Raw genomic sequence first — 26,340 nt, forward strand, 5'->3', positions numbered from 1 at the left:
CATTCAGTTTACACCCAACTGACACACACAATATAAATATGATTTTGTTAAACTTTAAAACAATACAGAGAGATGAAAATTCTCTGAATAGTTCCTTGTCATTGAAGGATAAAGCAATTGTTTTATCCTTCAGTGACAAGGAAACAACAGTGATATCATGTTGTTTCCACATGATTCATTCCAAATTGGAACAGGTTTCAAGGCTGCATTTGACAAAGTTCCACATAAAAGACTATTAAAGAAAATCTGGAGTATCAGAATAAGGGGTAACATTTACAAATGGATCGAGGACTTCTTGAGCAATAGGCTACAGAGGGTCAAAATCAATAGTGTAACTTCCTCATGGCAAAATGTTACCAGTGGTGTCCCACAAGGTAGTGTATTAGGACAAGTTCTTTCATACGGAAATGAAAAAATCCGAAATGACTGATACTATGCCTGATGCAACTGGAGAAGAGCATAAGCTGACAAGAGATAACTCGGGAGTATTGTTTACTAGTAAACTGAACTTCGAGCAACATGTAAGTAGTTTAGTGAATAAAGGGAATAAAATACTTGGTCTTATGAAAAGGAAATTTACGTACATGGATGAATCAATGTTTTTGACATTGTATAAGGCATTAGTTCGCTCCCATATTGATTATGGTAACCTAGTGTATTATCCAGTTACGAAAAATGTAAACAGCTGGTTGAAAATCTACAAAGACGGGCAACAGCACTAGTTCCTGAAATTAGACATCTTTCTTATTGTGAGAGGTTAAAGGAGTTAAATCTTCCTTCTTTAGACTATCATAGAAATAGATTTGATATGATCCAGGTATTTAAAATAATACACAAGATAGATGATGTAAACATGAACACTTTCTTCAGTTTTGCTGGAAATAAAGGTACAAGAGGTCATAATTTGAAACTCTACAAACCAAACGCCAAAAAATCATTACGGTTAACTCCTTTGGACATCGCACTATAACAGTATGGAATAACTTACCAAAGGAATTAGTCAACAGTGACACTATAACTTCATTCAAATCAAAACGGGATAAGTACTGGATATCTAAACAATAGGATGTTTCTCAAGTATATAAGGTTTAGACTAGAACGGAGGTGGAGAACAGTTTTATGACATATTTCAAGGGGGCTTATTTTAGCTAAAGGGCTATGGAGTGTCCCCAGAAGACAAAAGGTAGGTAGGACCTGTCATGTTCCTAATCTTCATCAATGACTTACCAGATGCTCTAAATTGTGCACTAAAACTCTTCGCAGATGACATTAAGTTATACTCTGTCGTAAAAGGTCACGAAGATGAAGAAAAACTGCAGGATAATGTTTTTGATGCCTGCGAGTGGGCAAGTAAGTGGCAAATGATCTTTGACATCAACACATGCAAAATGATGCACATAGATTAGGAAATAAACCTAGTACAGAATATTGCAATACATTAAATGTACTGAAAACAGAATAAACAAGATCATGCAAATAACTGAAGAAAAAAACCTAGGGGTAATATTGGATGATAAACTGACCTTTAGCAAACATATAAGTACTATTTAAAGTTAATATTGCAAATAGGAATCTTGGACTGATAATTAAAAATTTACGTACATGAACTACTGTTATTTCTAGAGCTCAAAAAGGGCAGGGTGCTGTCTAAAAGAGGCAGGGTGCTGTTTTAAAAGGAAGTGGTTGCATTTTCGACGTATATTTTATGTCTTTTATTCCATATATACATTGTACTGCATACTTCTCACAAAACAGTGGAAAATGATTTTTTACCAAAACCAAAATTATTCATAATAGATAAGAAAAACTGGAGGGCCCTTCCATCTGTTACCTGTGTGCATGCGCCATGATGTAATCTACTGGGCCAAAATCGCAAGGCATGTCCGACTCGACAGGATTTCATTTCATAGATATATGACAGGTAAAGAGGCAGGACTTAGTAGTAGAACAAAGGCAAAAGGGAACATTTTAGGGGCAGCGTGGCGGCAGTCTAAAAGGGCAGGGAGAGGTGCCCCACTGCGTCGCTTTAGAAATAACACTACATGAACAAAGAAATGTTTTTACAATTATACAAGTCACTTGTACATCCACATTTGGAATATGCATCTGTTATATGGACCCCAAAATACAAGAAAGATGCAGTCGCCATCGAAAATTTGCAGAGGAGAGCCACAAGGATGCTTCATGAACTTCAAGAACTGGAGTACAGCAACAGGTTAATCCGACTTGGTTTGCCAACGTTAGAATATAGGAGAACTAGAGCATTATGTCATTGAAGTATACAAACTTAGGCATGGACTTGATAAAACTTCCACTTACCTGCTCACTGTCAGAACTAATACTAGTACAACGGGGAACACACAAAAACTATTCAAGCCTAGAGCCAAAGTAAACACAAGAAAAAATGCATTCAGTCATAGGGTTGTTGACACATGGAATACACTCCCTACAAGTATAATTGAAGCACCAACACTCAACAGTTCCAAATCTAGGCTGAATACACACAGGTCAGGCCAGTTAAAATTCATAGCAAGGTGATATAGCCCCTACCAGTAAATTGCAGTAAATATGACACTATAGAGTGAGAAGACTGTGCTAAAGAATTGTGTTCCTTTTTAGCTCATCTGATTTTTTGAAAAAAAATGATGTTATTGTCATCACTTGATCGGCGTCTGCGTCAGCGTTGTCTGGTTAAGTTTTATGTTTAGGTCAGTTTTTCTCCTAAACTATTAATGCTATTGCTTTGAAACTTGGAACACTTGTTCACCATCATAAGCTGACCCTGTACAGCAAGAAACATAACTCCATCCTGCTTTTTGCAAGATTTATGGGCCCCTTTTGTACTTAGAAAATATCAGATTTCTTGGTTAAGTTTTATGTTTAGGTAAACTTTTCTCCTAAACTATCAAAGCTATTGCTTTAAAACTTGCAACACTTGTTCACCATCATAAGCTGACCCTGTACAGCAAGAAACATAACTCCATCCTGCTTTTTTGCAAAATTTATGGCCCCTTTTGGACTTAGAAAATATCAGATTTCTTGGTTAAGTTTTATGTTTGGGTCAACTTTTTCTCTTAAACTATCAAAGCTATTGCTTTGAAACTTGCAAAACTTGTTCACCATCATAAGCTGACCCTGTTCAGCAAGAAACATAATATCCTGCTTTTTGCAATAATTATTGCCCCTTTTGGACTTAGAAAATCAGTTTTTTTGGTTGAGTATTATGTTTAAGTCAACTTTTTCTCATAAACTATCAAAGCTATTGCTTTAAAACTGGCAACAGTTTTTCACCATCATAAGCGGACGCTGTACATCAAGAAACATAACTCTACCCTGCTTTTATGATGCTAGGGAATTATGTTTTTAAATTTTTACAAATTTGGTATTTTTAAATGTAAATAATGATAATATAAAATTAATATCTGTCAGAATGTACATACCAATATTTTGTCAAAATGGAATAGAATTACTGTAAGGATATGCCAAAAATCTTATAAAAACAATAACTGATAAATGCCAAATGGGAAAATAGATTACAAAAAAAAAAATGGGCCGATGAAGCGACAATGCTTAGCATCTAAGGATGCTCGAGCTTCTATTCTACATGAAACTGTATTAGTCAGTGCATGTATCTTACTATTATAAATAAAGAATTGAAGTACTGTTTATTCAACAGGAAAACTGATAATGTACAGTAATCTTAGTCATTTCTCTGCAAATGCTTATTTCAATTGTTTTCTTTCAAGAGTCATTCCATTACTTTTATTTTAATTCAAATCACCAAACCTCCCATAATGACTAATTAGCACATGACCTTTGCTCAGTTACTTCATTATCCCCTGCAGAGTTTTCCCCTTGATTTTGGTAAAATATAGGGATTTTTGACTGTATCTAAGTAACCTGTGAATGGATCTTCATGAAACTTTACACAAATGTAGATCACTGTAGGGTGTTAATGCATGCACAGTTTCGCTAGGATCACTTAATTAACTAGAGTTACTGCCTTTTGATTATTTTACAATCCATAGATTCCCACATAAAGTAACCCAGTGATGGATCTTCATGAAACGTAATACAAATATAGATCAATATAGGGCAGAACTTTTCCCCTTGAGTTTGTAAAAAATGAACCAACAAACAGTTGCACAGTCCTTTTGTACATAACCTGTGTATATCTTGAAACTAAATATCTTCTGAAATATAGTCCCCTCATTCACAAAACATTTTATTTGGTGTGAGAATGAGATAAGAATTCACAGAATTTGCTTGTTTTACAAGTTTTACTGGTAGACATTCAAACGATTCATGATTATGAATATACAGGTAGAAAAAGATCTGTTGGTTAAAAATGTTCATATGTTGAAAAGTATTTAATATGTACATGTACATAGAAACATTAACTATAGATTATATATGGATTTCCTGTATGATTAAGATTTTTCAAGGAACATATCCTTCTAAACCACCAAACCAATTTCAATTTGACTTCAAAGGAATGTTTTTTTGATGGCTCCCTTTCATATTCCTTCAAGCTTGTGTCATCAGTGTGAAATTCTGGTTCCTATTGCAACCAGAAGGAAAATCTTTACAAATATTCTCCACAGAAACCCCTTGTCTGATTTTGAAATTATTTTACAAAAAAATTATGTTCGTTGGCAGCAGTTCTGTTTGGGCCTTACACTAAAACAAAATTTTTGTCAAGTTATCAGATGAATGAAAATGCTCCAGAATGGGTCCTTTACATATACATTCTTGACAGCAGATGCTTTAGGTAAGTGCTGGATATCTTTTAAACAGAAAAGAGACATGTCATGTACCGTATAACCCAATCAAGCTGTTATGACAGAAAAGTGCAAAGTTTCCAATATCTGTTTTGTGTAGGACGAAGTTAAACAACCCTTACCCTGCTGAATTTCTAAAATGAACTTATCCATCTTTCAATTTGGACAATACCAGTAACTGTTAAAAGGCATGCTAACCGAAAAGATACTGACAGAATGGCAAACAGTGCAGATCATAGTCAGACTGCACGGATGTGCAGGCTGATCATGATATACACTGGTAGCAAAGGCAGAATCGTGTCCAGCGTGATAAGGGTTAATGCTACTATTTATAAGTTTGATGAGAAAATTTGATAAGAATATTTCAGTTGTAGTTCAGCTTTCACTTGCTGAAAAAAAATATGATATGACTTTTTGAAAAATGCAGACTTCAAAAATTCATATTTAATGCCAATTTGTATTTGTAGCTTCTTTCTAGAAAGACGTTTTCACTCTGTAGGCTCACGGAACTATATATCAGACCCAGATAATGTGCCCACCCTGTTTAGTTTAACCCTTATCATGCTGGCACGATTGATTCTGCCTTTCCTACCAGTGTAGATCATGATCAGCCTGCACATCCATGCAGTCTGATCAAGATCTGCGCTGTTTGCCATTCAGTCTGTATTTTTTTGGTAAGCACCCCTTTTAACAGTTATTGGTTCTGTCCAAATTAAAATATGGGCAAGTTCATTATAGAAATTTAGCAGGGTAAATGTAAATTGAATGGGTCATTACAGCCAGCTACCTGTATCCAAATCAACTCTGTCAGAAATTGTCATTTCACAAAATTGCAATTTGGATAGGTAGGTGAATGCCAAGAACTGTAGGTAGGGTTTAGCTTCCTTTTAACACAGTTTCTAAAGCATGCTGAAAAAACAGAGAGTTTTTATGTCATTTTGCCTACTTGTATTTCAGTTCACAGAAGAGAAGCTTGGTTCAGCAGAGAAGACAGAACTGGATGCACATTTTGAGAATCTTCTCAATCGATCAGAAAAGACCCGAATATGGACAGACAGGACTCTAAAACAGACAGAGGCACTGCTACAGCCAAATCCAAGTAGGGGTTTTATCCAGTCTGACTAAAGTACTTGATCTTCTAAACAAAGATCTGAGGATGACCCATTCACATTCGTCTTCTGTATATTTTCAATATTGCTATTTTTAGCTCACCTGTCACAAAGTGACAAGGTGAGCTTTTGTGATCGCGCGGTGTCCGTCGTCCGTCGTCCGTCCGTGCCTCCGGCCGTGCGTGCGTGCGTGCGTCCGTAAACTTTTGCTTGTGACCACTCTAGAGGTCACATTTTTCATGGGATCTTTATGAAAGTTGGTCAGAATGTTCACCTTCATGATATCTAGGTCAAGTTCGAAACTGGGTCACGTGCCATCAAAAACTAGGTCAGTAGGTCTAAAAATAGAAAAACCTTGTGACCTCTCTAGAGGCCATATATTTCACAAGATCTTCATGAAAATTGGTCAGAATGTTCACCTTCATGATATCTAGGTCAAGTTCGAAACTGGGTCACGTGCCGTCAAAACTAGGCCAGTAGGTCTAAAAATAGAAAAACCTTGTGACCTCTCTAGAGGCCATATATTTCACAAGATCTTCATGAAAATTGGTCAGAACGTTCACCTTGATGATATCTAGGTCAAGTTCGAAACTGGGTCACGTGCCATCAAAAACTAGGTCAATAGGTCAAATAATAGAAAAACCTTGTGACCTCTCTAAAGGCCATATTTTTCATGGGATCTGTATGAAAGTTGGTCAGAATGTTCATCTTGATGATATCTAGGTCAAGTTCGTAACTGGGTCAAGTGCCATCAAAAACTAGGTCAGTAGGTCTAAAAATAGAAAAACCTTGTGACCTCTCTAGAGGCCATATATTTCACAAGATCTTCATGAAAATTGGTCAGAACGTTCACCTTGATGATATCTAGGTCAAGTTCGAAACTGGGTCACGTGCCATCAAAAACTAGGTCAGTAGGTCAAATAATAGAAAAACCTTGTGACCTCTCTAGAGGCCATATTTTTCATGGGATCTGTATGAAAGTTGGTCTGAATGTTCATCTTGGTGATATCTAGGTCAAGTTCAAAAGTGGGTCACATGCCATCAAAAACTAGGTCAGTAGGTCAAATAATAGAAAAACCTTGTGACCTCTCTAGAGGCCATATTTTTCATGGGATCTGTATGAAAATTGGTCTGAATGTTCATCTTGATGATATCTAGGTCAAGTTCGAAACAGGGTCATGTGCGGTCAAAAACTAGGTCAGTAGGTCTAAAAATAGAAAAACCTTGTGACCTCTCTAGAGGCCATCCTTGTGAATGGATCTCCATGAAAATTGGTCAGAATGTACACCTTGATGATATCTAGGTCAAGTTTGAAACTGGGTCACGTGCCTTAAAAAACTAGGTCAGTAGGTCAAAAAATAAAAAAACCTTGTGACCTCTCTAGAGGCCATACTTTTCATGGGATCTGTATGAAAGTTGGTCTGAATGTTCATCTTGATGATATCTAGGTCAAGTTTGAAACTGGGTCAACTGTGGTCAAAAACTAGGTCAGTAGGTCTAAAATTATTAAAATCTTTTGACCTCTCTAGAGACCATATTTTTCAATGGATCTTCATGAAAATTGACCTGAATGTTCACCTTGATCATATCTAGGTCAGTTTCAAAAGTGGGTCACATGCGGTCAAAAACTAGGCCAGTATGTATAAAAATAGAAAAACGTTGTGACCTCGCTAGAGGCCATATTTTTCATGAGATCTTCATGAAAATTAGTGAGAATGTTCACCTTGATGATATCTAGGTAAAGTTCAAAACAGGGTCACATACCTTCGAAAACTAGGTCAATAGGTCAAATAATAGAAAAACCTTGTGACCTCTCTAGAGACCATATTTTTCAGTGGATCTTCATGAAAATTGGTCAGAATTGTTATCTTGATAATATCTAGGTCAAGTTCAAAACTGGGTCACATGAGCTCAAAAACTAGGTCACTATGTCAGATAATAGAAAAAACGATGTCATACTCAAAACTGGGTCATGTGGGAAGAGGTGAGCGATTCAGGACCATCATGGTCCTCTTGTTATTATCCCCCGCCGATGAAATCGGGAGGGGGGTATTGAAATGGCGTTGTCTGTCCGTCCGTCCGCAGCCATTTCTCAGTAACTACTTGGTAGAATTTCATGAAACTTGAAGTAAACATGAACCAACATACTGCGATGATGCCCGTCAAGTTTTTTTTTTGATTGGTCAATTTCCCTCAGAGTTATTGCCCTTGATTTAATAAAAAATGTCCGTCTGCAGCCATTTCTCAGTAACTAACAGGTAGAATTTCATCAAATTTGAAAAAGACATGAACCAAGATACTAAGCTGATGCCCGTCAAGTTTTTTTTTTGAAAGGTCAATTTCCGTCAGAGTTATTGCCCTTGATTTAATGAAAAATGTCCGTCTGCAGCCATTTCTCAGTAACTAGCAGGTAGAATTTCATCAAACTTGAAACAGACATGAACCAAGATACTGCGACGTGCCCTTCAAGTTTTTTTTTCGATTGGTCAATTTTCCATATAGTTATTGCCCTTTAATTGTTTAAAAATCCACAGATCTGTACATAACAAACCAACCAATTGGAAGAATTTCATTAAACTTCTTTCATTCTTTTCCATGAACATTTATTATAAACATGTGATGTTGTGTACATACACCTGGCCACCACCTTACCTTGTGTCTGAAATCATTAGTCGTCCACCTCTGATTCATGTGGGGAAGTTGGCAGTTACTTGCGGAGAACAGGTTTGTACTGGTACAGAATCCAGGAACACTGGTTAGGTTAACTGCCCGCCGTTACATGACTGAAATACTGTTGAAAAACGGCGTTAAACCCAAAACAAACAAACAAAACACAAAACCAGGTTCACCAACTTTAACTTCCATTTTAAATTTACAACAGTATGCCCCTGAAGGGAGGTGTTTAGTAAATTTTGCATTGGCTGTTGTCCATCTGAAATATATTCTTTTTAATATCTTTAGATATTTAAATGGATTCCAGTGAACTGTTTCTGTGATTGCAGCAGGCATCAAAGTTAAATTCCTTGCTTTATATATATTTTTATTTTGATGAAAATGAGATGTGAAAACAAAACTTTTAGACCTCTTTTGTATCATATACTATGGGTGGCAGTTACCGCCAAAATTAGTAAATATATCCATTCATAAACAGTCAGTGCAGTGCATTTCAACGCCATCTAGTCTAAAATTCCATCCCGTCCAATATATTTGCATTCAACACATTGCATTTTGAGACCATTTAATACAAAACTTCATTCCATCCATTTAAACATGGAACGATGCATTGAAAAACTTGTTGCGATGCACCGTAATATGAAATCACCCTACAAAACATGATACCATGCAGCTCAATGTGAAGCATTCTTAACTTACTCTTTTAATGAATATATATTCAACCCTATATTAAACAGCCAGCAAAGACAGCAACACTTTGCAGTTTCTTGAGACAGGTGGTTTAAATTACAATAGAAAGTTCAGTTTTGGAATTTAGCTGACTGGCTGCTTTAGGCAGATGGCTTCTTAATGCTGGTAGCCACTAAGACAGATTCAACACTGTACTTAGAATGTTTTGGTAAAGTTTTATATGTAAAGTTGTAAACTAGTATTTTGTTTTGATAATATTTTTTAATACAGTCAGAGCTGACTGCAGAGACCACCCTTTCAGGCGTCAAAAAGTGGTCATTATTGAAGGTGATCTGTTTTTACTTATTAAGATATACAGTGCAAATTTTGATATCAGGCATGAAATTAACAATCTTTGGAGTCAGATGGTCTCACTAGCACGGGTTTGACTGTGGTGGTGACAGCTCAAGAATCTGTTCAAAAGATTTTTATATGCTGTTATGGGATGGACACAACCATCAACATTAATGACAAGGGATGTAATGGTAAAACATACAATAAAAAGACTGATTAATGTCTTTCAACATGTTCAACTGCATTGAATATGGACTTAGAAACCAATTATTGGACTATGGTTACAAGTAGTTCTTGAGAATATTTAATGTATCGGCCATCTGTTACCTGTTCATTTGGTGCATAATTAAACATACACCTTACTGGTAAATATAATTCTTACCAGCATTAAGGAAATATCAAGCATATAAATTTGCCAACAAAGAAGAAATATGAGAAAAGACATGGAAAAGGGTTATTACTAGTTTAGTAATTACCTGTACATATAGTTCAGCCTGCGTGGGTAGCACAATAGATGGAGCCCAAGACTGCCAATCAGTAGCTTGGCTGGGCAATAGAGGGGTTGTGATTTTATATGCATATAGGTAAATGTAGGATTTCTTTTTTCATTTCAGTAAGAGACTAAGGTGTCAGAATTTTGAACATTATAATTTTCACACAATAGCTACACAGTCATGTTCAAAATGTACTTGTAAAAATCCACATTTGAAGTCTCAAACATGTAGTTTATTTAACTTATCTAAGTTATTAAGTTAAGTTAGACACTCATATAGATTCATCTGACATATTTAAGCAGATTCCTCTTATATAAATTATTACCTGACTCTTGTCATTGACTATAATTGTTATTGCCAGTCCGTAGTTTCTGTTTTTGACCAGTCAATTGTTCAACCTGATGTCAAAACTTGGATAAATGAAATCTGTGATGTCATATTGTAACACTTCGAACCTTGGGCACTATTTTAATTTTTATGCCCCCGGCATCTACTGATGCGGGAGGCATATAGTGATCGTCCTGTCCGTCCGTCCGTACAAGGTTAACCAAATGGGACCATTTCGTCTAGCATCAATACCCCTTACTAGAATGACTTGATACTAATGCAGATGTAACCTGTGACCATTCCTCATCTTCAGACATCACCTGACCTCAGTTTGACCTTGACCTTGACCTCATTTCGGACTTAGGTTGCTTTATATGGGCCATCTCCTGGTTAACCAAATGGGACCATTTCGTCTAGCATCAATACCGCTTACAAGAATGAATTGATACTAATACAGATGTAACCTGTGACCATTCTTCATCTTCAAACATCACCTGACCTCATTTTGACCTTGACCTTGACCTCATTTTCGACTTAGGTTGCTTTATATGGGCCATCTCTTGGTTAACCAAATGGGACCGTTTCGTCTAGCATTAATACCACTTACAAGAATGAATTGATACTAATACAGATGTAACCTGTGACCATTCCTCATCTTCAAACATCACCTGACCTCAGTTTAACCTTGACCTCGTTTTGGACTTATGTTACTTTGTATCGACAAGGATGCCACCGGGGGCATCAAGCGTTTATTGAACGCAGCTCCTTGTTTTATTATATTTAGTAAAGACTTCTGGTAATAGTAATGGTAAGTTAGAAAGAAATTTTGAAGTGACTCATTAAACTGCATTGTTAGTCAATAAAATATGTGGAAAACTCGTGAAAACGTTAGTCACACTATTGAAATTTGATATGAAATAGAATGACTTTATCTGTACTTTGTAACAGACATATTAAGATGTACCTTATAAACAATGGTGGTTTTCTATAATCTTATATCAAGAGCTATCTTTTTAAAGAAATAAAATTGATGTTGATCTGAAAGTAAGTCCCTTTAAATTGCATCCTCTTTACAGTTTATCTCCAAGTGTGACCTTGAACTTGAGCTAGTGATCTAGGTCTTGCCTGCACAAATCAATTTGTTATGGTGACTGTTTGTACTTAGTTTCTTAAATATCCAACCTTGCAAGGTAAAGTTATTGACCAGCCTAATAAATGAATTATTATCTTTGACCTCTAAAAATGACCTTGACCTTTGTGACAGGGACCTGAATCTTGCATGTGACAGGTCATTATAGGAAACATTTGTGCCAAATGATTTTGAAATCCCTTGATTAATGGCACTGTTATGTGTGACCAGGGGTCTGGGTCTTATGCATGACACATCATCTCATTATGGGTGACATTCGTGCCGAGAAATTTCCAAATCCCTTGATTAATAGCAGAGTTTTGGACCAGACACGCAACAGATAATATGCCAATTATAAAACATTCTGACTATGTTTAATGGACATTGGATAAGAAGTACTCAAGTTGTTGAGCGGACAGTGTCATCTTTTGCAAGTTTAAGTAACTCAAGCCATAACTCAAGAGTGACTGAGACTATCAGTCTGGTTATGGAACTGAGATGAGATTTTATGCACATAAATAGTGTGACCAATTTTGGTGAACATTGGAATAGAACTGTTCTAGTCAGAGAGCGAACACCGTCCACATAATTTTAAGTAATGCAGGGGCCATAACAGACAATCCAGGTAAACTTTCTGGTTCTGCTCTTATGTGGGTTGATTAATCCCACAGGCATAATTGCCATGAGATGTTATGTGTCATGATCACAAGATTATATGTTGTGGCCATGGGATAATATGTTGTTGCCACAAGATAATATGTTGTGGGAAATAGATGATAATTATGTCTTCTTTTTACTTTTCTTTTTTTTTGTGCACAAACAATTGTTTGGTTTAGCGATTTTTTTTAAATCCCCGACACAAGTGGTGGGGCTTATAGGAATGGACTCGTGTCCTTTCTGTATCTCCTAAACCCCTTGAAGGATTTTCATGAAACTTGGGTAAAATGACCACCTCATCAAGACGATGTGCAGAACTCGTGTCAGCCATGTCGGCTCAAGGTCAAGGTCACAACTCAAGGTCAAGGGTTTGAGCCTTCCGTTTTGTGTCCACTCTGTATCTCCTAAACCCCTTAAAGGGCTTTCATGAAACTTGGGTCAAATGATCACCTCATCAAGACAATGTGCAGAACTCATGAGTCAGCTAGGTCAGCTTAAGGTCAAAGGTTTGAACTCTGTATCTCCTATACCCCTTGAAGGATTTACATGAAACTTGGGTCAAATGATAACCTCATCAAGACGATGTGAAGAACTCAGAGTTAGCCATGTTTGCGCAAGGTCAAGGTCAGAACTCAAAGTCAAAGGTTGGAGCCTTCCATTTTGTGTCCGTTCTATATTTCCTAAACCCCTTAAAGGGTTTTCAAATTAATGATGTTGTCATATTACATGGACTACAATATACTCATCAACATCAATGCTTCCACCCAATACCAACAACCCTTTCATTATCCATAACAGCGGCGAGGAATATAGCTGTCTTTCAGACTTATTCAGTTTTTTTGGGTTTTTTTAATGTTGTATGTACATTTTTTTGGTAATCGCACGTCAACCTTGTGTCACCAAACAGAAAAGAAAATGTTAAAATGTGTTTGTGCTTTGGCTTGATATCAATTTACCTTTCCATTTAAATGAAATTGTATGGGGAGAAATGTGCTTTTACTAAAAGTAATCTCTTGTTTTGTGTGTTTCTCTTTTCAGATATACGTATGGAAGAGATGTTTTATGAAAAACTTGACAAGCGAAAGCGGGATCGTAACAATGTCTACGAGTCACTAGGGGGAGTTATGGTGGATGCTGGGAATGAGTTTGGTCCAGGAACAGCTTATGGTGAGTTTGAAAATGTTTGCTTTTCAAGCTAGTCTGATATGATCCAGTGAATGTCAAAACATTCATAACTCATATATTAGCACATTTTTGAATACTACTTGTTATATTACTGCTGTAACAGACATTGACAACAATTAGTGCTTTTATGGTATTTCCCATTGAAATCTTTGAAAGTGTGCTGATTTTAACAATTTTCACTGTCCCAGTATTGAAAACAAAACTTTGTACAAGTAGGAAGTTGTTTTTGTGTAACAAAATTTATTTATTCACTTAATATCCTAGAAATTAGATATACATTGTCCTATATGTTTTCCTTTTATGCTTTGGATGATGGACTTTGGGCACCATATTCTTCCTTAAGCTTTGGTGTCATGTAGTGTTAAAACATTAACATATTAACAAAGCAAGAAACTAATAACTGAGATATTTGTTGTCTATTTCATATATATATGTTATTGTTTGTTGTAGTTTTTGTGCTAGTATGCTGTTTAAAATTTGCAGGCAGTTTTAGAAAATGTGTGAGCAGACACATATACTGTGTGGGAGTACTTTATTTCATTGAAGAGCAATATTTCTTATTTCTGGACTGTCTCTCTGAAGCAAAATTTCCTTTTATGTTTAAAATGTGCAAGAAAAGCATTTGCAATAAATCATGGAGAAAAAATGTTGCAGCAGACGCATATATTTTGGGTGGGGATGTTTATATCTTCCTGTCTATATGTATAGATATACTATAGATATACATGCATACTTATGTATTAGCGTCTGCACTATCTTTAACATTGCCAGTCACCCCGACGATGCATGTAGGTAACGTTTTCCTATTCAGCCCATGAATATAAATAAAGATTTCACACTGCTTTTGTATATATTGATTAGCCGTAATAATGTCTCAAGGGGCTTGTAATAGCTGGCTTATATTTGTGTTTCATTCATGAGAAATCCCCAAGCTTTCGGTATTGTCTAAGATATATTGGTAATGATAGTCCGCTAGAATAAATATTATGCTGCTTCCCATAATTTCTAAGAAAATGTCGATACATGATGTCTGTTGCAATATCAGTATTACTGCAAAATCATTAACTTTTGCAGGGAACTTATTTTTGTGGATTTCAAGCTTGCATCAACCTTAGAAAATTAAATCCCAAGGACCAAGTTCCAATTCCTTTATTTTGATAAGCAGAAATCTACGGATTCATATGCTAAGGAAATAGCCGTTTTAGGCAAAACCACAAAAAATGTTTACCCGGGAAGTTAAATGATTTTACACTATATATAAATTTTCTTTGTTATATTCTGCCATTATACATGTTTATTTTACCATTTTGCCCAAGATGTGAAACTAAGGTGTACAATCTAGGGCAATCAATGCCCTCTTGCATTATGTTATTTTCTGTCTGAAATTTTAGTACTTTACAGTTATAATTTTAGAAATCTATATGTTTTTTGTTAGGCCGAGGGAAAAAATATGAGTCTCATCTCAATGAAGAACTTTACTTTAAAGCCCTGCTCAGTGGCTATTCAAATTCTATTGTGTGTATGCAACCCATGATTACAATAGGTAACAGTTCATAGTCAGGATTTTCATGCTTTTTCTGTGACAATTTAAGGTTAAAAGGTAGGACTGGAGGCCAAGCAGGTCTTTAAGCGTTACATACTTACTATCTACACATTACATTGCAAAAATTACAAAACACTAGAAATATAAATACAAATGTATTTGAAAATATTTTAATTAAGCGCACAGTCTTTGTAAGCTGCATGGCACTTGAATTTAATGTTTCAGTTCATATTCATACAAATGTCTGTTGGTATTGACAGTCAGCGGGGTGTAGTTATGTACATCTGTATGTAATTGAACAGTGCCATACAAAATTGAGCTGAATTTAAAAGTAGAGAATATAATATTATGGCAAACCAAAATTGTAACAACAATGTTGATAACATAAGCATGTAGCACAGCTTAAGACTTTTATGTATAATCATGTATATTGAGTGGTGCTTCCTTCATCCTGGTTTACATTCACTTTCACTGAGAATTATAAGGAAGAATTATACTGCATACATGAGAAGATCCTTTATCCAATATTTTCACTTATAAGTCAGTTTAAATGATAATTTTCATTGACATCTGTTACTGCTGTCATGCTATAGGTGCAAAGATTCCATGTGATACAAAGCATGTTGCTTTATAAAATGCATTTTGACCTCCCCATGCCAGCACTGCCACTTGACACTGTTACAATTTTACATCTTCTGTTAAAAATTATTGTTGCACAACTCTGTGTTAAGTGACTTGGTTCCCATTTTCCATTTAAAGGTCCATTACTAAGGGAAAGTGAGTAGGCAATTTTTTTTCATAGCCAGTGCATAGACTTCTGCAAGACACTAAATAATGAAGATTGGCAGGTCAAAATTTACAGAAGGTCTTTGGAACTCAAAGAAATGTATGTGTATTATGTTGAAATTTCAATGAATCGACAGAATGACCCCCCAGGTCTTTTTAACTTTCTTCATACTTCATAGAAAAATAATTGTACATATACTGTGATTTATTTCGAATTTCTACATACCAACTTTCATTTTCCAATAAAATGAAATAGTTTCTGTGCTTTTTAAAAGAAATTAAAATGTTCACTTTCCTTAGTATTGGACCTTTAAGTGGGGATGTGTATAGAGTATTTTCTCTAGAAATGGCCATTAGAAGTATTATTGTGTACTGGAAAAGAAAGTTTTGTCAGTAAAAATGCATTGGAAATCCCCTAGAGTGAATTTAAATCTGTATGTTTGCTTGGCTGCATTGTAGACTGAAATTGAAATCTGATCTGTAACCAACAGAATTGGTAATTAAATCAATAAAACTAACTTTCATTCTGATGATATACCTAATCCTAGTGTTTAGGGAGGTAATTTACTGTCTTCAAAACTTAAAAGATGGAATGCGGGTGCATTGATGTTATGTTGTGATTTTTTTTACCAGATTTTCATAATTGTGGTGTCATGTACCATTTACACAGTTTCAGTTATTTTACAAGAAAATAGTTCTTTTGTTTGACAAAAAAAGTAGTTTGAGATAAAGGAGCAGTACTTTTTCAGCAAGATTGTAGATTGAATCGGAAAAAAAACTTATATACAAGCTTTGGCAAATATAGTTAAATCAATAAACATTGAAATTTTATTTTTGTATTATAGTTATTAACCTGTAATTATATTGATTCTCAATGCCAGCAACACAGTCTGGTTGCTTAAGGCAGATGGCTACTTAAGGCAAGCTGAACATGGAACAAAAAGACAATTTTGGAAGTTATCTTCAGGGTTGAAACACATTTTGAAGAGACCTTGTTGACCCAGTGATTAAGGTCTCTTAACTTCAAATTAATAGCCCCACACCAATGTGGGCTCTTACCTTACTTTGGGTGTAAAATTTTTAATGTGAGATTAAAGCTGTATTAGGACAGGTTGATGGTTTTATCCAGGTGCTAGGCCATACCAGATACAGTGCCTGGAGGGTCATCTGGGGTCTTTCTCCACCATAAAAAGCTAGAAAAGTCACCTATATGACCTAAGTTATGACACTAATTCTGAATGTATCATTGATGACACATTTCAGAGATCTGAATTTTCATACCTTAGTAAGCACTGGTTGTAGCACCTGAACGTGGACTGCAGCTGAAGTCAAATTTATATTAGATTCATTTCATGGTCTGTATATATTGTAAACTGGTCTGTACTACTTCACTATGTAGACTAACAATCTGTTTCACTTCAAGATCACTCCATATGGTAAACCATTGGCTGTGTTAGTGTATTAACACTTATTTACATTGATTTCTCTCCTCCATTTTAGACAACAAATAATAACTATAAAAATGAACCCCTAAAATTGAAAAGGACTCGTAAAGCTAAACATGAAGGGGTCATGTTGTCCCCCTTCAAAAAAATTTCAGGAAAATCTTTGTGTTTTGGTTGACTGCTTAAAGCAAGTAGCTCAGCTTAAGGCAAAAAGGCAAGTGTCCTCTAAGGCAGGTTTGACTGTATATGTATCAGAAATATATTGTATGTGAATATAAAACCCAGCAAAACGTATAATCAGACAATGGCCCATATATGAACATTGAAGTAATGTGAATTAGCGGGTTATGGTTTATAGGATGATGGCGATATTGATTTAGTTTTTTGAGTCATTGGTGATTTTCTCATAACAGATCATTCCATCACATTGGTTATTTATTACAATGATTGTTGGTTATTGATTGCTCTGAGAAAAAGAAAGATAAAATGTGTCTTTTTTTTTCTAATCGGTAATCGAAGAAGAGTTATTTGATTTACAACAGATGAAGATGAAATTTCGTCTTAATTTTTTTTGTTTTGATCCGTTAATAGGAAATGCAAAATTGAATTTGTTAAAACAAAAATTGTAATTTTCATCTTAAGTCTTAAAGATAAACAAAGTTTGCCGTACTATATAATGAGGAGTTTCGTTTTCATTTTGTTTAAACATAGAGCTCGTAGTTTTCCAAAGAACAAAAATAATTTATGACATTTAAATTTTAGACCATATCTGATACACATTTACTTCGTAAAAATTAAATTAGTTATACTTTACCTCGATATTCATAATTGAGGAGCTAACATCCATATAATGTATTATTATCTTTCAAGCCAGAAACATTGAACATGAAAGTGAAACATATGAACTTTCAGTCATTTTGCTCTATAGATTCATGCTTTGACAGTTTAATTTTGTTTTGCTTCACCTATTGACAGTATCATTTTCTCTGATTTTAGAATACAGATTGGTTGTCTCTCCCTTGTGCTTGATAAACTATAGATAGATAATGTTTCAGACAGTAATGATATTTGCAGCAGACATATTTATTTGCAGTAGACAGATGTTGCATGGCATCTAATTGTCAGACATTGTATTGATAGTTATATACTGGATTGTCAAGTCCACTGAGCTCATGCCAGATAACGAGGTCCGAATTTACAGAAGTGAGTTTACAAACCAGTCTCAGATTTCAGCCTTGCCATTGGTCAATTGCAAGACTGACTGTAGAATCTGAACCAATCAGTTGCTAGAGTTCATGGACTGGTCTTCAGTCTAAGTTCAAACTAAGTTTTATTGTGTCACACAACAGGTCAGGATCCAGTTAATATATATCATCTGTCTTTCAGTTTCTTACCATATTGCCTTTTCAAAGGTTTGACCCATGTGGCTTCTTGCATGCTGCCTGAAATAATGTCCAAAGTTGGCACTAGGTGTCTTCCGGAACATGATTTAAGCTAAAACATACCTAGTTGCGTAAATTTTGTTATTGTGGCTTAAAACATACACTGCTGGTAGCTTGAAACACGTAGATACATGTCATTCTGATATATTAGTAAGAACAAAGGAAAAGTTTCCAGACAGACTGATATCCTCATAGGACTGAAAAGATTATTATGTGTGCATAAAAAATGTATACAGTATACATTAATATTTCCTTTTATCCTGCAGTGATTGTAATTGTTTATTGAAGAAAAGTTGCAACTGTAACAGGTTGTCTTATACATTATGACTCAATCATACATACGTTTAATTTTTCGTGTAGAACCTTTATTAGAGACAAATTCCATATTTGCTCTAGAGTATTATGTACAATACATCATCTTACTCACTCTACTTGAAGAACTTAAATGTGGTTGTTTAAGCAAGTTTGTTGCCTTGAAGAGGTTGATGTGCTGGTCAGAAGGAAACGGTATCTCGAATTCCAAGAGATCACGCATTTTACTTCGAGGCTTAAAAAAATATTATCAGGAGACTTGAAAATGTCTTTGAGATTACCAGAATTTTTAGATATGCTAGTTAGAGGCAGGGGTTCCATTTGATCCGGGACCCCGGGTCCGGACCCAGGAGATTTTCAAAAGACGCTCAAAGGACCCGGCAGAATACTTGCCTGTGCGTCCTTCGGACCCGGGGGCATTTTCCTTTGATAATCCTTTCGCTTATCATTAATTTCCTTCAGTAAAACTATTTCCATGATAGACACATGTATTCAAAATAAACACTCGCGGTCATGCTCTCCTGCCTTTGATCTCTGCTAAATCCCGCCCTTTCTCCTGTAGACATGCCTCGCTGATTTTTTATCAGCAAGTTACGTCACGGCGAGTGCACATAGGTAATAAGAAATCAATGAAGTGTTGAAATTAATTGATAAAGCGAATCCTGTGTACTGTCAAAAAAGGCGCCAATTATTAAATTATCGTAAGCAGCTGATTACCGAGCATGTGAAAAGTGCCCTGCAAGATTTTTTCATGCCAACTTTAAATTAGACCATTGTTTAGTGATCATATCGTAATTTCAACAAGAAACTTTACAAATTTTGATAAATTTCGAAAGCAAAAATAAGTTTAGAATGTCCGTTCACGGGTCTAATTACACCCGATGTCATGCATATTTCCAAAATTCCTAAAAAAAACCTGACTTTCAGTGCGGTTTTTTATGATAAGTAGCATCATTATTTGAGGAACTATCGCTGATTTACCTTAGTTTGCCAAATAAACTGAGCAAAAACTACTTTCCGATGACATTTTGAAAGTGTAACAGTATTCGGATAGTACATTTTGGATACACTTTTCTAGAGTGTTATAGCACTGTTCTGTTATTAAAAATGAAATGAAATATTGAAGAAAAACCTAATTAAAATAACATGAATTTTGATAAATATTAGTTTACAATATGAGACTATATGACCTGAGGGGTCTTCCTCCACCATTAAAGCTGGAAAGTCGCCATATGACCTAAAATTGTGTCGGTGCGACGTTAAACCCAACAAAATAAAAATAAATAAATATGACCTGAGACTGACATTTTTATTATGCTTTAACATGATCTTAGGTAAAGATCTACGTATTACTGAATAAAAAAATATAGTAAATTATATTGACGTGTTGGGACAGGACTCCTGTATTTTGGAAAAGGACCCTTCAAAATTTGGGCCCAAGGGTCCTGGGACTCTTGGGTTTTCGGGTCTAGTGGAACCCCTGTTAGAGGTATCGAGTTTCAACTGTATCTGTCTTTAAAAGACATTTTCATTCATCAGAAACTCAAGACGAACCTCTGATTTATTTATTTTGTTTATTCGGCTAGCATGCACACTCGAAATTACTACCGAGATTGGTTTCAGCCAATCAGTGTTTGTCTATATTCGGTCTGCCAGATTGAAACTGCATGCAGAATACTTGCTAACAATAAAGTGAGACCGAACTGCATGACTGATTAAAGATGTATACCTCTGATTGGATATTTAAAATTTTACCTTGAGAAATAATAACATTCCTTGTATAAATTCAATGTTGATATCAAAAAGGATGCAGTCAGTCACGCAGTTCATGAACAATTTTGATTGCCTCGCGAGGATCTGTCACGAAGAGTGGCAGATCGGCTGAAACATTTTACCTGTAATGCAACCAAACTAAAAACGTCAGTGAAGTGTGCCAGAGGTTAAACTAGGGAACCTCTTGAACCTTGGGTTTGTGAGAATGTTGAAGGGAGACATTTGCTATTTGTCATAAGCAAATTATTACTGTACTGGAAAGTGATTTGCATTTAGCAAAATTACAGAGCACAAAAAAACAGCCCTTTCATTGTGGAAATGATTGAATGTCAAGATCTCGTAAGTTTGTGAAAATAGGACCGATTGTAGCTAGAACCCAGACTAATTAATCTCATTATACAGAAAATACAAGATTGACTACTTTATTTGTGAAGTACATTTTATACCAGTATAGGAAAGTTCATGTAGTGAGAGAGTGTGGGAGTGCAGTCCAAGAGCAAGACTTGTGCTTCTTTTATTCGGAAATACTCTGTATTGTAGATGTTGTATTGATGATGTTTGTTTTACTGGAAATCCACTTTACTGTAATCAAAGATGGGACAGTAGTTTTGCTCGTGTAATGGAAAAAACTCAGTGGGAAGCAATTTCCGTGCTGTCTCTCAAGTACCGGGGAGTGAACATGTCTTAGTTGTTTATAGATCAGTTTGTAACCTCAAAATTTGTAGAATATGTCAAATTTAAACAAGAGGAAATTACATGTTGGTTTTGTTGAGTTCTAAGTCACACAATTTTGGTGTAGTTTAATTCATATAGCTGCTTTAAGTTTTTATAGTAGAGAAAGACCCCCAGTGACTTTTCTGACATATGTGGGCACATGTGCAGAACCATCTACTTTCCATCCTAAAACTACAGTGCCACTTTTTTACCTCTCGCCATTTTTGAGGAGAGGGGCACTTAGAGTTGCCCTTGTCTGTCCATTGGTCCAAATTTTTGTCATGCATATCTAAAAAAGTATTTCACCCAAAGTCTTCGAACCTCGCAGGATTCTCATTCAGGATGGGAAGTTGTGCACCTGGGATCTCACTCAAAAATATGTTTAAAAAGGCTTAAAAGTTTGTGTCGCAAGTATCAAAAAAGTATCTGACCTAGGAATATGAAACATTGTAGGAATATGAATTATGCACTTATGGTTTGTGATTTCACTCAGCCATACCAGAGTTATTATGTCTCCCACACCACTGTGGTGGGAGACATATTGAGACATATTGATTTACTCCTGTCTGTCAGACTGTCCATGTGTCCATCTGTCACAAATCTTGTCCGCACTCTTAAAGTCAGACATTTTTCATGCAGTCTTCACCAAACTTAACAAAATGTGTTTGACCATAAGTCCTCGGCCAAGTTCGATTAATAGCCAAATCGGCCCAGGCACTTTGGAATTATGGCCTTTGAATTACTGATCCGAACCACTCATCCAAGTCCACTTTGAATCACTAAACCAAAACTTACTAAACCACTCATCCAAGTCCACTTTTAATCACTAAACCAAAACTTACTGAACCAATTGGCCCTTTGAATTATTGAAACAAAACTTACTCCTGATGTGTACTTTTCTGAACCAAAACTTTCTCCTGAAGTGACTTAGACAAAAATATGCACAAAAGGTTGTAAAAGTTTGTGTGGCATGTATCTCAAAAAGTGTCTGACCTAGGAATATGAAACATTATAGGAATGCTATTTAGCATGTGAAGTTGTGGCCACTTGCGGTTTGTGATTTCACTCAGCCATACCAGAGTTATTGCCCTTGACTTAGACAAAAATATGCATAAAAGGGCGTAAAAGTTAGTGTCACACGTATCATAAAATGTATTTGACCTAGAATCATGAAACATCATAAAAATATTATTCAGCATGTGAAGTTGCGCATGTGATGTTTTGTTTAGGATTTCTTTTGTCAGGCAAGAGTTATGGCCCTTCATTTAGTCAAAATCTGCATTTAAGGGCATAAAAGTTTGTATGCCATGTATCTGAAAAAGTATATGATATAGTGTCATAAAACATTAACTGTTTGTTATATAGCATGTCAAGTTGTGCACCTGGCGTTCAGTTTGGGATTTCACTCAGCCAGACCAGAGTTACGGTCCTTAACTTTGTGAAAAGTGAACATACAGTGCTTAAAAGTTTGTGTTGTATATATCTTCATTGATATATAGTCATGAATTTATGTAGGAATAGAATTTAGCATATAAGTTTGCCCTGCCATTACATAACTGAAATACTATTGAAAAACAGCGTAAAACCCAAAACAAAAAACAAAATGAGTTCGTGCACCTGAGCTTTGTTTTGGACTTTATTTTGAAGGATCAGAGTTATGGCCCTTAGACTTAGTCAAAAACATGCATAAAGTTTGTGCTGTTTATCTCTAAAAGTATTTGACCTAGAGTCATAAAACATTAGAGGATTGTTACATATCGTGTGAAGTTGTGCATCAGGTGTTCTGTTTGTGATTTCACTCAGACAGACCAGAGTTATTTTCCTTGACTTTGTGAAAAAATACACATCTATATTAAAAACTGTTTCTCCCATATAGTGACAGGAGCGGGTAGGGGGGTGCACCTGTGCCCTGTGGACATACATCTAGTTCATAAATGTTTGAGAAGAAATGCAGGAAACAATTATTCTAGTATTATATTATTATCAAGATGTTCTGTTATCAATACATTTAAACCAATTAAACTTCTCACCACAGTCTTCCTTGTTAAGTATAACTAAATGTAGATTATAACTTAAAGTTTAATTGGCTTGAGAAGGAAATTTAAAGGAAACAATTCACTGTTTCCTTTTTAATAGATCAAATTCAGAGTCAGTTTTAGTTTTTGTGTTCTTATAATGAAACAGTTGTAAGGGACCTATTGGTTTTCAAAATTGCAGGAAAGAGACAAATAGATTTTCAGTATTCTGGGGAGCAGCCTTTAGGTTTTCAGAATGTTAGGAGGGGCAAACATAATGCTAGAATGGTTGGGAGTGGCCTGTTAATTATCATGTTGGTAGGAAGGGTCATGAAGATTGTCCAATTTGTGAAAAGGGGCATACAGATCATAAAAATGTTAGAAAGGGGCATATATATTTTTAAAATGGTGTTAAGTGGAATAAAGATTGTCAGAACAGAAGGGAAGTGGCTTAAAAGACTGTCAGAATGAAAGGAAGGGCAATAAAGGTTGTCAGAATGGTGGGAAGTGGTATGCAGATTGTCAGTATGGTGGGAAGGGGCATATTGATACTCAAAATGGTGTGAAAGGGGTATTCAGGTTGTCAAAATAGGAGGAATGGGCTTAAAAAACTGTCAGAATGAAAGGAAGGGCAATATAGGTTGTCAGAATGGTGGGAAGTGGTATGCAGATTGTCAGTATGGTGGGGAGGGGCATAATTAGATACTCAAAATGGTGGGAAAGGGGTATTCAGGTTGTCAAAATAGGAGGAAGGGGTTTAATGGGCAATATAGGTTAGGGTATGCAGATTGTCAGAATGTGGAAAGGGGCATTTAGATATGATGAGGAATTGGTATTCAGATTGTCAGAATGGTCAGGAGGGGCTTATAATGTTCAAAATGGTGGGAAGGGGTATTCAGATTGTCAGAATGGTGGAGGAGGGGCTTATTGTGTTCAAAATGGTAGGGGAAAGGGTATTCAGATTGTCAGAATGGTGGGGAGGGGCTTATAATGTTCAAAATGATGGGGAAGGGATATTCAGATGTCAGAATGGTGGGGAGGGGCTTACAATGTTCAAAATGGTGGGGAATGGGTATTCAGATTGTCAAAATGGTGGGGAAGGGGTATACAAATTGTTGAAATGGTGGGAATAGGCATACAGAGTGTCAAAATGTTGGGAAGAGCATGTAGATTGGCAGAATGGTGGGAAAGGCAAAATTTTAGGATTGTCAAGATGGTGGGAAGGGGCATATAGCTTTGCGTTTAAATATCTTTTTTACCAAAATGACAATAAAGGGGTCTTAATGACTGCCTTTTGTTAATCTGTAACAGCCATGCTGTACACATTCATTGTTCTGTTTCAAGTTATTATGTCTCCCATCACACAGTGTTGTTGGAGACATATTGATTTACTCCTGTCTGTGTGTGAGTCCGTGTGTCTGTCACAAATCTTGTCCACGCTGTAAGTCAGAACATTTCTCATCTGATCTTCACCAAACTTGAACACAATGTGTTTGCTAATAAGTCCTCAGCCAAGTTCAATAACTAGCCAAATTGGCCGATGCACTTCGAAATTATGGCCCTTGAATAACGAAATATACTGATGCCAGTGATACATGTCTTGGTGCATGGTTGACTCAGATACTTAATGGAGAAGAAATGCCAATCTAGATGATTAGGCAGTTGTGGGAGACACGTGCTTTTCTCAAAAGCAGCTCTAGTTGGTAGGCTGTAATGAGGTTTTCTGTTAAGTTAAATTTCCAGCATCTGTCAAAACACCAGGTTCCATTTATACCTTAAAAATTGAGAAAAAAAATTCATGCAAGTCCTATAATACTGAAGTTTAAAAATGGAGCAATTTTATTTTCCCTTAATATTTTGATAAAATGCAGAAGGTTTAATGTGAAAATGTAATTACAGTGATGCAAGCCTACTCTCAAGGGAGTTTCATTATTGAACAAAGCTGCCTAATGCATATCCACCACTTTAGATTTAAGATAGCCTGGAGATAATGTTGAATTGTTTTCAGACTGAGAAAAAAAAAGAAATTGGTAAAAATACAATATGCCTTGTGTTAGGGTTATTAGTCCCCTACTGGTTGAAAACCAGTTTTGGGGACTATAGGAATGCTCTTTTCCGTCATTCCGTCATTCCGTCTTTCCGTCATTCCGTCATTCCGTCCGTCCGCAATTTCGTGTCCGGTCCATAACTCTGTCATCCATGAAGGGATTTTAATATTACTTGGCACAAATGTTCCCCATGATGAGACGACGTGTCATGCGCAAAACCCGGACTCGTAGCTCAAAGGTCAAGGTCACAATAGGAGGTCAAAGGTCAACAGGGCTTTTTTCCTGTCCGGTCCACAACTCTCCCATCTTTGAAGGAACTTTAGTATTACTTGGCACAAATGTTCCCCATGATGAGATGATGTGTCATGCACAAATCCCGGACCCCTAGCTCAAAGGTCAAGGTCACAATTGGAGGTCAAAGGTCAACAGGGCTTTTTTCCTGTCCGGTCCATAACTCTCCCATCCATGAAGAGATTTTAATATTACTTGGCACAAATGTTCCCCATGAGGAGACGACGTGTCATGCGCAAAACCTGGACCCCTAACTTAAAGGTCAAGGTCACAATTGGAGGTCAAAGGTCAACAAGGCTTTTTTCCTGTCCGGTCCATAACTCTTCCATCTATGAAGGGATTTTAATATTACTTGGCACAAATGTACCTCATAATAAGACGATGTGTCATGCACAACTTTCAGACCCCTAGCTCAAAGGTCAAGGTCACACTTAGCAGTCAAATGTTAACATAGCATGAACAGGGTCTGTTTCGTGTCCGGTCCATAACTCTGACATTCATTAAGGGATTTTAATATCACTTAGCACAAGTGTTCCCCATGATGAGACGACGTGTCATGCGCAAATCCCGGACCCCTAGCTCAAAGGTCAAGG

At 36.1% G+C, this 26,340-nt stretch overlaps 1 protein-coding gene across 4 annotated transcripts in view; it reads left to right on the forward strand.

Moving 5' to 3' along the window:
* LOC123549118 (endophilin-B1-like) overlaps positions 1-26,340 on the forward strand; it is a 57,284-nt gene that overhangs the window by 2,321 nt on the left and 28,623 nt on the right. For all 4 annotated transcript variants that reach the window (XM_053524799.1, XM_053524800.1, XM_045336956.2 and 1 more), the window contains exons 2-3: positions 5,739-5,880; positions 13,232-13,360. In XM_053524799.1, the coding sequence (XP_053380774.1) occupies positions 5,739-5,880; positions 13,232-13,360 (271 nt within the window). The remainder of the gene's footprint in view (positions 1-5,738; positions 5,881-13,231; positions 13,361-26,340) is intronic.

The sequence above is a fragment of the Mercenaria mercenaria genome, chromosome 15 (genome assembly GCF_021730395.1).
Source record: "Mercenaria mercenaria strain notata chromosome 15, MADL_Memer_1, whole genome shotgun sequence".
NCBI classification, from domain to species: domain Eukaryota; kingdom Metazoa; phylum Mollusca; class Bivalvia; order Venerida; family Veneridae; genus Mercenaria; species Mercenaria mercenaria.